Source organism: Meles meles, chromosome 5 (assembly GCF_922984935.1).
Source record: "Meles meles chromosome 5, mMelMel3.1 paternal haplotype, whole genome shotgun sequence".
Lineage (NCBI taxonomy): Eukaryota > Metazoa > Chordata > Mammalia > Carnivora > Mustelidae > Meles > Meles meles.
In genome coordinates, this window is record NC_060070.1 from 8,083,868 (window position 1) to 8,100,847 (window position 16,980).

General features: G+C 48.5%; 1 protein-coding gene across 1 annotated transcript in view; it reads right to left on the reverse strand.

Annotated features, from left to right (window-relative positions):
* IGF2R (insulin like growth factor 2 receptor) overlaps positions 1 to 16,980 on the reverse strand; it is a 97,110-nt gene that overhangs the window by 54,593 nt on the left and 25,537 nt on the right. The window contains exons 3-7 of the mRNA XM_046004396.1: positions 13,509 to 13,630; positions 11,824 to 11,922; positions 6,761 to 6,893; positions 4,005 to 4,134; positions 2,626 to 2,731 (exon numbers count right to left, since the gene is read on the reverse strand). Of these exons, the coding sequence (XP_045860352.1) occupies positions 2,626 to 2,731; positions 4,005 to 4,134; positions 6,761 to 6,893; positions 11,824 to 11,922; positions 13,509 to 13,630 (590 nt within the window). The remainder of the gene's footprint in view (positions 1 to 2,625; positions 2,732 to 4,004; positions 4,135 to 6,760; positions 6,894 to 11,823; positions 11,923 to 13,508; positions 13,631 to 16,980) is intronic.

The window sequence follows — 16,980 nt, forward strand, 5'->3', positions numbered from 1 at the left end:
CACGAGGTCCACCCAGGGAGCGCAGCCTGGACTCGAGGTCACCTGACAGCCACAGCCTCCGCATGCAGCCATGACTCATGAAGGCACGTGGCCTGTTCCCTCCTTTCTACTGGAGCAGAAGGGAACGGGCCAGACGAACCCACAAGTTGAGCGGAAGTCACCATGCGTGTGTCTGGGGAGATGGTCCGTAACTCCTTTGCTCCAGTTGTCAAAGGGGCCTCGGGCACACCTCACTGGTCCTTGAATCTGCTCCTGCCCCGGGGGAAGCCAGGGCATGACCCGCCACAAACCCCAATTCTGCCAGAGACCAGCTTTTACAAACGTGAGCTCAGATGCTCGTGCTTGGTGTGAACAGGGAAGGGCGTGGTCACTGCTGACCAGAGCGCAGTGCCGTCCTTTGAACCATCCTTGGGAGAACGGTCTCAATGGTCTTAGTACCAGGAATAGCCTCGCCACCTCCGGAAACACCCCAGGGCCGGTGCTGCCCACGCCGGCCACGTACCAGGCGCAAGACATGGCGTCAGGACTACACACACGGGCTACAACTTAGTAAGACACAGAGCTTCAAGTCCAGTTCTGTCTGACTCAAAATCAAGGCTTTAACGACTAGGCTTGGGGACACTGGACGTCTGGGGATGGGGTGCCAAGTGGCACTGAGTGGTGAAGCCAGGCACAAAAGGCCCCCCAGTGCAAGGTGCGCTCATCAGGGAGGAAAAGGCAACTCCGTGGAGACAGAAAGTCAACTAGCAGCTGCCAGAGCTGGGACTGCGGAAGGAGGGATGGCCCGCGAGCAGAGGGTTTCTTCTGGGCGATGGAAATGCTCTCAGTTAGCATCATGCCCCTGGTCGCACAATTCAGTTAATATGCTAATAACCATTTCGTTGTAGTTTGAAACAGGAGAACGTTACAGTATGTAAATTCAATAAACTTTTTTAAGAAGATCTATACGACAAGGTGAACATTTACTAAACTTCCAGCTCCTAAGGGCATTCAATGAGCCTGGTAAACACTTAAAAAAACCCTCGAGTGTTCAGGTGTCGTATGTCACCCAGATCTGTCCGGCGAACAGTTAAGCTGGAAATGGAACCTCTCACTCCATGAATAACAAAGCAGCCTCCTTTCCTAACACCACCAACTGCCCTGTATCCCACGGAGAAGAAAGGGGGGAGACGCCCGATTCCCCTCACTGTGGTGGAATGAACCGCTTCTCCCCGTACAAGCAGGAAGGGGCCGCACGAAGATCCCGGCCAGCTGAGAACGTCTGTCTCGTTGGGCATGAAGAACTTCACCCCACATCTGCAGGCGCAAACGGACCGTGTCCGCAAATGTCCCTAACATTCATCTTCAGAACTCATGTCGTCTGCTGGCCAGTCAGGTCTTTACTGAGCGGACGCCACGTGGCCCTGCAAGTCTGCGGACACGAAGTGGAAAGCTGGCCTGGCCTACACTTTTGTCTCCACATCCCCCACACACAAAACGGACCAGCTGCCAGCACGAAACCAGACCAAATTCCATGTTTGTTTGTGGGGAGGGGGAGCTCGCTTCCCTCGCCAAAGAATTCAACTCCTCCTCCTTCGTTCTATTAAGAGGAGACAGGAATAAATGAGAGGAAAGCCCTGCCCTTCCTCCCGGGGGCTATCTCCCTTCCATCAGCACCCCACACCTGCTAGAACACTCGCACAGCAACGGACACGTGCGACGCGGCCGGGCACGGGCCCAAGGACGGCCAGACCCTGGCCCTACCCTCAAGGAGTTTACGAGTGTGCTATAACTGAGCAGACAGCCAGAGCACAGGGTCAGGGACTCGCCTGCAAGTGTGGGAGGAGGGGATGAAACGCTTCACGGCAAGACCCTCGAACAAGAACCTTCCTTCCGGCCAGGACTCTCCCGCCTGAGAAGCCCCCGAACTCCAGCCACTGGCCTGCAGAAGCTCGGCCAGGCCTGCACACCATGTGCTCCGCTCCCTTCTTACTACGTTTCTATAAACCAATTAGCTATTTTCGCCTTGCTCGTTGTAACAAATACTAGCTAGGAAATCACAGGTTTGAGATTATATATGTGGTTTTTCAAATGTTCACTCAGATCAGCATTACTATACAAATTTCCAAAATCTTTCCATGAATCACTTAAAATCATCTCACACAAACCAGAACAAAAGGCCATCCTCGGGGCGCCTGGGTGGCTCAGTGGGTTAAGCCTCTGCCTTTGGTTCGGGTCATGGTCTCAGGGTCCTGGGGTCGAGCACCACATCGGGCTCTCTGTTCTGCGGGGAGCCTGCTCTCCACCCCCCACCCCCGTCTACTTGTGATCTCTGTCTGTCAAATAAATTTTTTTAAAAAGGCCATCCTCCACAGACATGCAATACCACAGGCATCAACACACACGGGACCCCTCCAGGTTGGGAAGGAGAAACAAGCACCAGTCTACTGTCCCCCTGAGACCCTCATGCAGGCAGGAGTGCCCCCCCCCAAAAAAGCACGTCTTCCTGGAATTCCACCGCCGTGGCTGTCTCTGGCTCCCCCTCTCCAGCCCCAGACCAAGCGTCCCGCACAAGCCCCGGATGCGCTCACCTAGACAGCCCACACGAGCACGCGCCAGGAAGTCCTCTGTGGACGAGCCACTCACCTCTCTGCGCTCTGACGGGCAGACAAATGTGATGGTCACCGCCGGGCTGTGACCGTCGCAGAAGTCCAGCTCCCCGGCCCCTTCTTTCACGTAACTCAGGACAAGCCTGGATGATACACGTTGAGAAAAGAGTGTTATGGAAGTATGAATTCCATTCACACCGATGTGTTGCCCTTAGCGCTCATCCCACTCACTCGTTTGGGGGCCAGGGGTAGCAGAAGGAACACTAAACTATAAAGGAAGCCACAGTACAAAATACTTTCAATTTCCATTTTTTTAAAAAGCTGATTTCAAGTAAACCTCAATGAATGCTATTTTCTTTTTAAAAATAAATACAGTGACCAATGTGTAAATTTAAATACTAAGAAAAGCTACTCAAGTAAGACAAACGAGAAAACACTATAAACAATCGAAGAAAACAAAATAAACACAGCGGAGCAGGCCGAGCGCATTTCTGTCCACGAGGCTGCACGACCGCTTCTTCTCTAAATAACTTTGAAAGTGGAAGCCAAGATCTTTCTCTCTCTAACCTGAAGCCAGCCAAGCGCCCCGGCCGCCGTGACCTCCCACAGCCAGGAAGAGCCCGAGCCGCCCGAGTGTGCGGGGGTCTCCCGGCGGGACGCGCCTGCCACTCCTGGTGCGCCGGCCACAGAGCCGCCGAAAACAGATGGTCTTCCTCTTCTCTAAAGACTAGCTCAAGCTCTCACTCAGTGCCCACGCTTTGCAAAGTCCCCTCTCCCCTGTGAGGAGTCACCCACTTGTCACTCAGGACAGCGTAATGGGCTGAATCGTGTCCCCCTACAATTCGTACTCCGCAGCCCTAATCTCCAGGACCTCAGCATGTGACTGGGTTGGAAGACAAGGCTTACACAGAGGAGAGGAAGTAAAAATGGGGCCACGGGTGCGTGGAGGGTGGGGACGTGCAGCGAACCAGATAGGACTAGCATCCTTATCAGGAGAGACCAGGACACAGACACACAGACCAACGGACCCGTGGGGACACAGGGAGAAGGCAGCCATCTACGAGGCAAGGAGAGGCCTCCGAAGAAACCAGCCCTCCCATCCCCTTGGACTCCTAGTCTCCAGAACGGAGAGGAAATAAGTTTCTACTGCGGAAGCCAGCCTACGACCCCTCGTTACGGCAGCCCTGGCAAACTAACACAGACACACATATAGAAACCTCCCAAACGTTTAAATTTAGGTTATGCTCCAGAGTCTTCTGTGGACCAAAGCACTGGCCTGATGCACCACCAGTTCTGTGCTAGAACAAGCCACAGCAAGGAGTCCACCAAGGCCCCCGGGCTCTACGGCATGACCGGACGGGCGTCAGACAGGCCAGACAAGCATGTGCAGGAACTCGCCCACCAACGCTGACCCACCTGTCCTTGTTCACCAGCTTCAGTCCCTCCTTGGGCTGGCCAACGTCGAAGGCCTGGTCCCCTCTCACCAGGCAGGCAGCCGTGCCGGCGGGACAGCCACGCAGCTGCGGACTGGGGTCCCGCAGCGAGTCTGTAAGATACCCCATGGGACGCTGTCAGACTGTACCTAGGTCTAAAAGTTCTAAAAGTCCTCAAAGTAACACAAGTTAGTAGAAGTTTGGAAACCAGAAACAAGTCAGGCTCCAGCCCCATTCTGAGAGAGATGCTGGGCGCACCAGGGACCTCTCCAGACGCAGGAAGTGCATGCGTCCTGCCCTGCGGGGCCGCTGGGAAGCAGAGGCAAGAGACTCCGTGTGCTCCTGGCAGGAAGAGGTGATGAGAAACAGGAACTGTCACGTACTTTGTACTCAAGGAACGTACATACTCCCCCTGCCTTTCCTAAAGATACACTAACTTGAGCATTATCCCCTTCTCTGAGCCAGAAGCAAACTAGAAACTCAGGCACTCCATGGACTGGTGGGAAGATGAGAAGGTTCACGGAAGGAACCTACATACAGCTCTGGGATGAGGCCTTAAAAACATCCCTTGCCGTCCCTGTGACTTTGCTCTAATGGCACAACTATCCAATGCCAGGTGCATTCCCCAAAGGTCTGGGGGAGGATTAAAGAACATCTAGATATGCTCAGAACAACACCAGACGTCGGTCGATCTGCGACTCTGCTTGTACACAGTCACAGGCTTACTTGAGTCCCCGGCCTGTGACCGTACTGTACCTGACCGCAGCTCCATCTAGGGCTGGGACTCAGGGCCTTGCACATGACGACCTCAAAAAATATGTCCCTCACAAAGGAGTAACTATGGCCCAGCCTTCTCAGTCGGGGCGGCGGGGGGGGGGGTGCCCTATCTTCTCCAGTTTGGCAGGTGGCCGTACCAGCTGATGAAAAGGAAAGGGCGTCAAGGCCATACGGCACAACTCCACCAGGGGCTGGTCTGAGTCCACATCGAATACCAGCTGTGCCTCTTCTCCCCGCGGCATTAGCAGATCCCTTGGTTTACTGAAGGCCAAAGAGGAGGCAAGATCCCCAAGTGTGCAGAGAGGACACACAGAGCCAGCCCACAACTGCTCATGAGGGTCTCAGGGTCACTATCAACATGGTTTGTGGCCCCAGGCAACTTCCTGGGGATGGAGAAGGTCTGGACAGAAACTGGTAAATCCACTTTCCTTAACTTTTAAATTATAAATTTACAAAATTACCGTGAGTCAAAGTTACTGAAGTTCAACCCAAACTGCCAATAATCAGGAAGAAAAAAACTTTTATAAGAAAATCGCCACCAAATTCAGAAAATCCTCAAAATGATAAAAGACCAGGAATCTATATGTTTCTAAACTAAAATGAATTCAATAATCTGCAAGACTCTTCAGCTTTATAATCAAATTTGAGCTACAGACCCATTTAAGACACAGGCTTTGTTCGTCTGCCTTTTTCCAAAAGAACATTAAAAGCTGTCCTTGGAGAACAAAAGAATGATGTAAAAACCCTGACACACAGAAAACCTGAAAGTATCACTGGTCACTTTTAGTGAAGCACATATGTGGTATACTCACGTTTAAAACAACAGTTTTTTTTCCCCCCTAAACATAGAAATAATCACAATGGTACATAATGTATTTGTACAACTCACCGTAAACTCAAATACCTACCACTCAGCCCGTCTCATACTGAGTTTATTCTTAATATTTTTTTCCAAACTTTTTTTTTTTTTAAATATTTTATTTATTTAACAGAGAGAAGTCACAACTAGGCAGAGAGGCAGGCAGAGAGAGAGGAGGAAACAGGCTCCCCGCAGAGCAGAGAGCCCGATGCGGGGCTCGATCCCAGCACCCTGGGATCATGACCTGAGCCGAAGGCAGAGGCTTTAACCCACTGAGTCACCCAGGCGCCCCTTTCCAAACTTTTCTAAGGCCAAAGTCCCACATACAGTGGGAGAAACAGGAGCATAAAGGTAACACCAGACCTGATCTTTTCATTTGCGAACTTACTCAGGACAGAACTGCTGCCAGCAAAGCAGAAAGACAAGTCTTGGTCTAGGGGACTAACAACTCTCTGAAAAACACACACGGCTAGGTCCTAGAAAGTGCTGACGAAACAAAGCCTTAGTCAAACTTAACGTCCTAGTTAGATAAAGACCGTGTATAGCCTTCAGTTAATTTAGCAAAGACACCCAAGCTTCCCACACCACTTCTGGCACCTAAGAAGAAAGCCACGCCAAAGCTGGCTTAGGACAAAATATGCATCACAACCCGGTTCCCAAGGTCACTTGACCATCCCTCTCTCCCTGTCGCCCAGCCTGCAACTCAAAGCCCACAGACGTAGGTACGCCCAGCTGGCCAGAGGCTGTCCTCCCCAGGCCCCCCCAGGAAGGCTGACTCACCCTGCTGCAGCTGGTCTGGGGCCTCCAGGACACCCACCCCACTCATTCTCCCACCATCTCGCTGGAAGTCAGTTACCCGAGAATCCTGGAATCAAAATGTCTGGCAGAGAGAATCCACTGAGATGGACCAACAGTCTAGATAAAATCTGTGATGGAACGAAAACTGACTGGGGGCCCAGGGGGACTTACGCAGAGAGAACATCTTCCTGCCTCCTTAGAGGGCTGACTTCGTGACATGGATATCCAACTAGGAATAACGGTGGAAGGGCAAAGACAGAGAAGCCTTCTAAGACATCCCTCACCACCACCACCCCCAAACCTACCTATGTCTCTACAAACGTTGATGAACAGCGAAGTGTCTGGGTCAGAGTCGTCCACCAAGTAACCCCCGCTAATCTTGATCAGAGGATTTAAGTCATGCTTCTTGAGCTCTCCATCAAATGCGTAGCACGGCACCTAGAAGAGAAAAGGAAGAGAAAAGATGAATCCTGGACACCCGCCCTCTTGGGGTACCGGCTCAGCAGAGCGTCTGACCAATGTCACAGGACACTGGCCCCTACCGCTTACGGTCTATCAGGCCGTGGGGTCCCCCTGAGACAAAAGAAACAAAAGCAAAGGTCAACAAGTGCTTCAGATGCTCTGCATTTAGCACCACGTTTTCACTCCTGACTGCCCCATCCCCATCAGCATGCTACGGTATCTGCCAGCTTACAGATGACCTCTCTGCCCCTACCCTGCCCTCAGCCCTCATCCCAGAGCTCTGCAACTCACGATGGAATGACCTGATTGGTCCATCCTCATCCGCTCCCCTTCCTCCCCTTCCACTCTGCCTGAACATGGGTACGGGACGTTGCTATCCCCACCCTGCCAAAACCATGCCCACCCAGTCACCGCCCACCACCTGCTGGAGACATGATGTGCTTTCGCAGCCTTGAGTGTCACTGGCCCTTCCCTACTGCCCAACCCCCATTCTTCCCTTTGCTGCCTAGCCCCCCAGAGGCTCCTGGTTTCCCTCCACCTGCTGGATGCTCCTTCTCAGCCTCCTGGGAACATTCTTCATCTTCCTTCTAGCTCTTAATGCAGAGGTACTCCACACCTGACTTCTCTGGTCACTTCCCTGTCTACACTCTTTCCCCTGGTCACCTCCTGCCCAACTCCAGACTTCCTAGCAACACACAGCAGATCTTGCTCATCAGCAGACGCTGGAGACAGAATGCTTGAGTCCAAGCTCTGCCTGCTGACACTTAGGACAACCGTGAGCCAGTCTAACCTCTGTGCCTCCGTTTCCCCATGCGTCAACTGGAAATAATGACAGTCATTAGCTCAGAGGGCTACTGTAAGGACAGAATGAGTTAATGTATGTAAAGTTCTTGGTGCAGTTCCTGCCAAGCCCATATTAAGTGTTACTTGTTACTGTTATCTCCCATTATCACTTAGATACCCAAAAGCATCTCAAATTTTACATTTAAAAATGAGCACTAGGTGTTAATACGCCACTGATGAATCACTAAATTCTACCCCTAAAACTAATAATACACTTTTACATTAACTAAGTTAAATAAAAAATAAGAAATTCTACCCCTGAAACTAATAATACCTTATGTTAACTAAATTGAATAAAAAATAAAAAATTCTATCCCTGAGGGGCACCTGGGGGGCTCAGTGGTTAAGCCGCTGCCTTCGGCTCAGGTCATGATCTCAGGGTCCTGGGATCGAGCCCTGCATCGGGCTCTCTGCTCAGCAGGGCGCCTGCTTCCTTCCCCTCTCTCTGCCTGCCTCTCTGCCTACTTATGATCTCTGTCAGATAAATAAAAAATCTTAAAAAAAAAAAAAAATTCTATCCCTGAAACTAAGAATATACTAGATGTTAACTAAGTTGAATAAAAAATAAAAAATTTAAAAAATAAAAAATAAAGTAACCAAAAAGGGAAGAAATGATTCTATTTCTCCCCCAAACCTGCTCTTACTCCAGCATCCTCCATCTCAGCAGTCAGCCAGCGGCTCAAGCGGAAACAAGATCATCCCAGACCCCGACATTCTACATCCGAAACCATCCGCAAGTCCTTTCAGTTCTGCCTTCAAACTGAATCCCTGATCAACAAGCGGTCCCTGACCTCAGCTTTATGACGGTGCAAAGACGATACACATTCAGTCTCTGAGATGGAGGCCCCCAACCCAGTCTCAGGCAGGTAGATCTGTATAACAAAAGTTAACCGCTTACTGTTCAGCTAACGAGTTTTTCTTGGAAAGATGACCAAACCCTGCAGGACTGCTCTGACCCACTAACCATTTTCCCCAGTGCAGTTCTCAGAGATTTCAGGGCTCGTATAGACTGAGTCAAGGGCAGCTCCTCACAGTCTCGGGGAACACATGAACTCCTTTCAACCGGACCCCTAAAGCAAACTCTCCCAGTGCCCACAGGGGGTCAGTGGTCCCGCTGACGACTGAGGGGGCTGGCGGGGTGGGGTGGGGGGGTGCCGGCACACGAAGCCAGCAAGGTCAGAAGGCCAGACGCCAAGCCTCACACTGGACCCTGCAGAAAAGCAACCAAAACCAAAGCTATTCCTGCGGACTGTGACAAGGCTCCAGTGAGAGGGACCACGGCGTCCAGCACCCTGCAAATGGAAAGCCTGTCATCCTCCTGTGGCGGGGGAGGGAACCGGCAGACAAGGAGTGACTCCCTAGCTACAAGCTGAAGGTGTCTGGGAGCAGGGAGCAAGGCGGCAGCCGGCGCAGAGGAGAGCCGGGGCCACGTCTGAAAGAGCTTGTAGTTCTCCACTAGCTCCGCTTCACCCAAAGACTTAAGAGATTCCAGTAAGCAAGGTCCACATCCGCCTGGCTCAGGGCAGTTTCAGCAACTTCTGGCCGGCTCTCTCCTCCAGGAAGGACTAGAAGACACGCCTAACACAGCACCCCACAGAATTGGAGCGTGCATCGGAAAAACAGTCAAGGCTCCTGGGGAAAGTCCTCCCCACTTCCTGCTCCACGGAGCAAAGCAATGGAGACATTCATAAGAGCAGGAATGTAGCCGCGGGGGAAGGAGGTCGTTGGCCAGCCTCTCACACCACACAGTGAATCAACCTTGTTAGCGCCAGACGTATATGAACTGCACTCGTGGAGCTCTGCTAAGAACACAAGCACCCCAGGCCCGAGTTCTCTGCAATCCTCAGTGCGATGGGCAGGGGATGTACATCCAAACTATTATAAAGAAATGACTATCTGAAAAAAGCCCTACCAGAATCCACTCAACAAGCATTAGACTGTCTGCAACCATGAGCTTTGCCCCCCCCCCCTTGTTTTAACTCCGACAAAGCCACTGACAACCGAAACGAGGTACAGAAATCAAGACTCCAGTGACACGAACCACATCTGGATTGGTTTTGGGTTTTTTGGGTTTTTTTTTTTTTTTTTGCATAAAATATTTACTACAGTTTTTGAAGCAATACCATCTCCTGTAAGGTATAAAGCTGGAATCAAACCTCACTGAAGACAGAGAAGAGGAAACCTGCTCCACCAGGATTTGCTACAGCAAGGCCCGGCCTCTCAGCGGCCACCATGCGCCTCTGCCCGTTCCGCCTCCATTGACCTGTACCTGAGGCACAGCAAATCCAGGCCGTGAGCAAGGACCTGCCCTCCACACCCTCACTCTATGGGCTCTCTAAGAGCAAGAAGCCTTTCAAAATTTAGTGCAATTCCTGCTTCTTGGCCCACGACAGGCCCTCCGTGAATGAAAACTGAATGAATAAGGCCTGGGCTGCCAACTAGACCTAAAGACAGGATCACTGAGGACACACTGCATACTTCCCGTCCATCTGTAGATCGGCTTCTAAGAGAAATGAAATGTCACTGTTTGGAGAAAAAACACAGACTATACTCCTCCCCTCATACATCAAAAACTGATTTAGAGCAAGCCCTCCCCACCCCACCCCCTTACTTTCCTATGAAGGGCAACAGAGTAAATAGTTTAGGCTCTGAGTCACACAGGTCTCTCTTGTTCTTCTTTGCTTTTTTCACAATCCTGTACAAATGTAAAAACCGTTCTTCGTTCTGGGGCTGTGCAAACACCGGCCAGGGCCAGGCTTTGGCCCAGGGGCTATAGTCTATGACTTCTGACCTCCAACCCAAAGAAAATAGAAAAAAAACAAGTAGCATTTACGTATTTATTTTGCAAAGTAATTTTTCACCAGGGATAACAGTTCAAAAAAGCCAGGCAAGACAACAGTCAAAACAGGAAAAAACGGGTCTCACTGCTGAGCTGGAAAGCCAGAGCCCAGGAGGACATCTGTGGGGCCCGGAGAGGTCTGACACCCCACAGGAGAGCAGGAGGCAGCGTCTCTCTGTGGCTCTTACATGCTTTTCCTGCCACTAACTGCACACTGGCACACAGGGCAACCAAAGCATTAAAATCCAAGGTTTAAATCGGACACGGTCACGTCAAGGTCAGTTAGTATTAGGTCAGTTGTATTAGGTCAGTTGTATCAGGCCTTCACTCTTTCCACACTTGAGACTTCTTTCTCACTCGGTGTCCCTTATGTTCTCTTCCAGGAGGCAACATTTTGCCTCTTGCAGTTCCGTATCTGATCATTTATTATTTACAGCTTCATTTGGCTTTATTTCTTTAAAAACAAACTCCTCTCTTTCTGCCCTTCTTGAATGACACTGTATTGGGCCATCAGTGAAAATAACTGATTGCTCCCATTTTCAGATCCTAGATCCTAAGAGAGTCTTTGAACTCAATCCTTCAGAACATAAAACTTAATGGGGAGACATGAGAATAATCAACCCGTGAAGCCTGTCGCCTCAGGAAGCACAGAAAACCACCTTCAGACCTGCAGGGGGAGGAGGGGAGAAGTGGCAGGAGGAAGAGCCACACAGCAAGCCAACCTCAGGCTCAGGGCTCGGACACTGCAGGAATCAACAAGGACGACTTGACCGAACACCAGAGAAACAGTGGAAGGAACAACAGCAGCCATCTAGTCTCTGACGGACACCAGCAAAGAACCGACGCTGGGGCCAGCTGGCATCCCAAGGCTGAGGAGATGGGCGCGGGGAGGGAGAGTGTCTAATCTCAACACAAGCTCATCCATGGCAGTCATTGAGCTGCACAGCACCAGAAACCAAGAACTAACTAACTAACTAAACTGAGATGGTAGACGGTGAGCCGATCTATTTCTAATCATATCCTAGGATATTTTAAATGCCCTGTCCTAAAAATAAAAGCCACCCAGCATCATTTTAACAATTAAATCACGTGGTACCTCTACTCAAATGGAATTTGAAAACTAAAAAAGATTTTTACCCCAAAAGGTTTGTGCCAGTGTTTCAAATCTTAAAGGTCCCAGAATGTCCTTAGTAGTAAGCACCTGACCTTGAGTCCCCTTGTTACCTCTTTATTAGCTTTAAATGTCTCTTTCTTGCAGGCAGCAGTAGTCCTCCACTCGAAGTAATGCACACAATCTGTTGCGGTTACAAATTCAGGAGTTCCCTATTTTTAAAAAAAAGTAAAAATAAGTTACCATACTGCATATTGTAAGGGTTTTTTTTCCTTCCCCCTTAAAGTTAGAAACAGTAAAGGCTAATGAAAATTTTTAAAGCAGCAAGGAGGGGGAGGAGGGAGGACACAACTGTTTTAGTTAATCAAGGTCATCAAGAAGTTCCCAAACCCAGAAATTATGAGACAAAAGCTTCGTGAAATCATGCTGGAATTTTGGTATAACTGGTCCAAAACTGTTCTACTGCCCCAACTATGCAAGCACAGTAACTCCTGGGATGTAGTCCTCAGAGCCCTTCCACTCTCAGACTCCAAATGTTCTCTTAACCAAATGCCAACAAAATCAAAGCCAGAAAATGTGACCTCATACTTCCTGTAAGCTGAGGACGGAGGCCCATCTGGACCCGACCGAGTTCACACACCAGCCTTGCTTTAGACACCCCCACACTCAAGGGCAGCCCCTCCACACAGACTACGATCAGGGTCGACTCCAAAATGGTCAACCACAGCACTGCTGGGTGATACGTGACACCAAATTCACCTCTACACTCCCACGTGCAAATCTAGGGAGTTCTTCGCAATTCTGGTTCTCGTGTGATGAACGCAGAACTCCTGAAGGAAATCAGTTAAAATTAAAGCAGCAGCTAGCCTATTCTGTAACACAGACCTCCATATTTCATACCACTGCAAAGAGATCTTTTTTCTAAGGTTCCAACACAGACAAGAGTGCATCTGACAGGCTGGTCCCAAATTAACAATGTTAAGTTCTATTTTTGAAGTTCTTCAGAGGAGACATTATGGGCCTAAAGATGCAACAATCATAGCACCAAATTCTAAAACAATACTTTAAAGTAATCTGGCAGCCCGCATGAGTTTCCTCAACCTTGTTTTTCTAAACACTTGGGTTCTTACTCTGATTAGAGAATAGTCATAGGATCTCTATATAAATTGTTCCTCCTAAAAGCTAGCAATTATTTACTGGAAGGCCCTTTCTATATACCAGAGATTAAAACCAACAACTCACATGCAATATGCAGGAGTAAGAAAAAACATCAGGCTTTAAATAATGATGCCCCCTTGCAATGCCAGGAACACTCAAAAAAGGTGTGATTGATGGCCATTACCTACTGGCCAAGACTTCTCCTAGACAGATGCTGGTCTTCCCAATTTTAACGTAAATGAGGAAAAAAAAACAGTTTAGAAAAAAAATAATAACAAAGGCGCTGCCCTAAAAACTACCAAGATAAAATGCTAGGTAAAGAAGTCTTAGAAAGAAAAAAATTTATGCCTACAGTGTAAACACTCAACAGTATTTTGAGTTTAAACACACGAATCACCTTGAATTGTAGTTTTATACAGGATGTAGGTCAAGTTTCACTTAAAAGTTGTAACTACGTCTACAGTTTGTTTACATATTGGTTCTTAATGGTGATGGTGTTTTGGTTGGTGGTTTGATGGCTCTGTTTGTGTTTTTAATTTTGCTCACTTATTCTTCCCAGAAAAACACTATAGCAAGAATGCCTAATGGGCAAACATTTTTAACAAACGGAACATTATAAAGTGACTCTGTGTGGACTCACCAAGGTTTTCCCACATAAGAAGGTAATGCTACTCTGTATTCTGTGATTTGGGCTTTGCTTACAGCTCTCTGTTGTGTTGAATTCCAGAAGAGATCTGGTTGCAGTTTTTGAAGAAGAATCACCTATTTGGAAAGGAAAGAACATGAACAAACTATAAAACATTTATAACCATAAAGCTATTTCCAAGCATCAGCAAATTAAAAGTGGTACTATAATTCATCTGAAGGCTCATAAACTTACAAACTGTCCCTTCCCCAGAATTTTCCATCTGAAGAATGGCATTTCCATCCACCAAGCTGCTGGTCAAGCCCCAAACACATTAGAGTCTTATCTTTCTCTTATCTACCACATCAATCACACACAATAAATCAGAAAGTTCTAATGGTTTTGCCTCCATCTCAAATCCACCCACATCTCACCACCTCTACTACTGCTGCTATTAAAACCAGTACCATCTCTCACCTACACTCTGGCAATAGTGTAACACTGGTCCCCTTGCCTCCACTCTCGTCCCTCACCATCCCCCTCCCCCCATCTACCTCGACCAGTGTGATCTTAGAAAACATAGATCAGAATATATAACTCAACTGCTCAAGTTCCTCAATAATTTCCCATCATACATGTTATAAAATAAAAATTCTTTAGAATGGCCCACAAGTAGGGTGATTACATCTCAGTTTGCCAGGTCTGTCACTGCAATAATCTGGGATAAAACATCTATACCATACCAATATGGTAATAAATTGGTATAGGAACAGATAAACTCACAAGCAGATTAGAACAGAGAGCAGAGAGATACATATGAATCAAACCTTGATGTATGACAGAATAACAGATCAATGGGCAAAGAAGAGACTATTCAATAAAGGGAACTAAACAAAATGAGAATCCACATGTGAAGAAAGATGAAAACTGGACCCCTGCTACCACTATATACAAAAATCAACCCTAAAATAAAGACATAAACATCAAACTTTAGAACTTTTAGTACAAAATATAGTTATCTTTTAGATCTTAATGTAGAAAAGTATTTAAGACTCAAAGCATTAACTCCAAAATATTAATATATTTGTCTTCTTAAGTTTAAAAGCATACTTTCATCAAAATATAGCTTAAAGAAAACAAACTACCTATAAACTGGAAGACAGACAAAGCTGGCAAAGAACTGGCATCAAGAATATATATTCTCACACACAGGAAAAGAATAAAAAACTTTTCTTTTATAATCCTAGAAAGTGAAACAAAATGACCTCTAACTGAAAGAACACACAAAAAGAAGAGATAAGGGAAAACTCACACCTAGTCATGTCTTAGTAAATTTTAATATTAAAGGCAAAGAGAGAATTTTAAGGCTTCTAGAGACAGAACACATCACATGCACTAGATAACCCAACATAAAATGGATGGGATCAATCAAAAGGAAGAAAAATATGTCAGTAAGTATATGAAGAGAAAGGTTCAATACCACCGGTAACCAAGGAATTACATACTGAAACCACATGGCATACCAATTACAGCCATTCCACTGACAAAAGTTAAATACCAAGTGTTGGAGGAGAGTGGTCTATCTCTCCTTTGTTGCTTCAGCATGGCATTAGGTCCTAAAATTGAACATTCATGTACCCCATGAGCTATGTATTGAACTCTTAGGTATCTACACAAAAGAAAACAATGCACATGAAACACGTGAAATGTGAGCAAAAACCTGGAAACAACTGAAATGCCCATCAGTAGAACAGTGGATAACTTACCTTTGGGAGAGCCACACAATATTTATGTAAAAGTTGGCTGAAACAAACCACAGTGAAAGATAACAAGTTGGTTGATCTTTAGCAACATAATATTGTTGTTACCACTTTAAATCCCGGAAAATCACACATAGTATGATATACACTTTCTAGAAAAATAAAAATATCTCTCTCTCACCCAAACACACACAGACTCTTGAGAAAGAGAAAAGACACAGCAAGAGAAAGAAACAAAGAAAGGGAAGAAAATTTTAAATACAGGTTAATTATTACTCCCACTGAAGGGAGACAGGAAGACGGAGAAAACACGTAGATAGTGATTATTCTCGGGTTACTAGATTTTGTTAGTAATCACATTATTAATTAGTAGTCACATTATCCAAAACAACTAATCACATTATTAGTTAGTATTCACATTATCTAGAACAGCTAATTAAAGAACAAGAAAAGGGTGCCTGGGTGGCTCAGTTGATTAAGCAACTGCCTTCGGCTCGGGTCATGATCCTCGAGTCACAGGATGCAGTCCTGCATCAGGCTCCCTGCTCAGCAGAGAGTCTGCTTCTTCCTCTGACCCTCCCGCCCTCTCCTCCTCATGCTCGTGTTCTTTCTCTCTTTCAAATAAATAAATAATCTTAATTTTAAAAAAAAAAACAGAGGTTAGTCCACAGATCACTTATGACTGTGTATCATGAACTCAGGATTATAATTGGTCCAATCCGATACAAATACCTGAGATCTTTTTTTAAAAAAGAAATAAAGGAGGAAGAAAAAGGGAAGGATCAAAATTAAGATGCCAGTGGAGAGGGGGTAATGGGTTCCAGAGCTGCCCCCACAACACCAGTCTCACAGTCCATTGGTTCTTTCTCCCGACTGCCCGCCTGCCTTTTGTGGAAAGGTCTGCCTGAATCGCTTTCTCCCCTAAAACTCCCGAGATCTTTCCGAAAATCCTTCTTCTCAGCCCAGAGCACAGAATCGCTGCAGTCTCCGGGACCAAGGACAGCGCCCCGTGCACAGCACCCGTAGCCCCGCCCATGGTAGGCGTGTCTAGCGCCGCGAGATGGGGCGGGGCTTCGACGCGCTCCTGCAGTGCTGCGCTCCAGGAGACACGGAAGGCGGGCTAGGACTGCAGCAAGCTGCACACGCCGCAGCCAGAAGGGGGCGCTCAAAGGCCACGGTCCCCCCCCACCTTGAAGACCCTCCCCCACGCCTCCCGTCCCCCCACACAGCAGCCCCTTCCGGCCCCTGTGCCCAGAGCTCCCAGGGGCTCCTCCTAACAGCTGGGCCCGCCCTGAAAAGGAAACGCAGAGGGTCCTGGCCTCGGGCTGGGAGGGATCCAGCCAACCTTTGCCGCCGCGGCACGGGGCACCGGCATCCCTAAGCGCCAGGCCCCCATCAGCATCGCACCCGCCTGTCCATCTCGCCTTCTTCCTCTGCCCGCTCCACCCGGTGGCCGGGACCGGCTGCCAACCGGGGCACTCGAGGAGAGGCCGCAGCGAACCGCGGCAGACAACCGCGGCAACCGGCCAGCCTGGCCGTCCTCCCCGGACGAGAGCCGGGTGAGGACTGCGGGGCCGCGGCCAGCACGCCAGGCCCACGGCCAGCTCCCGAGGACGGCGCCAAATGGGCTGGGCCGCGCTCGCCGGGCCCGCCAGACCGCGCCGGGTCCTCCAGACCGCGCGCCGGGCCCGCCAGACCACGCTCTCCAGGCCGGGTCCGCCAGACCA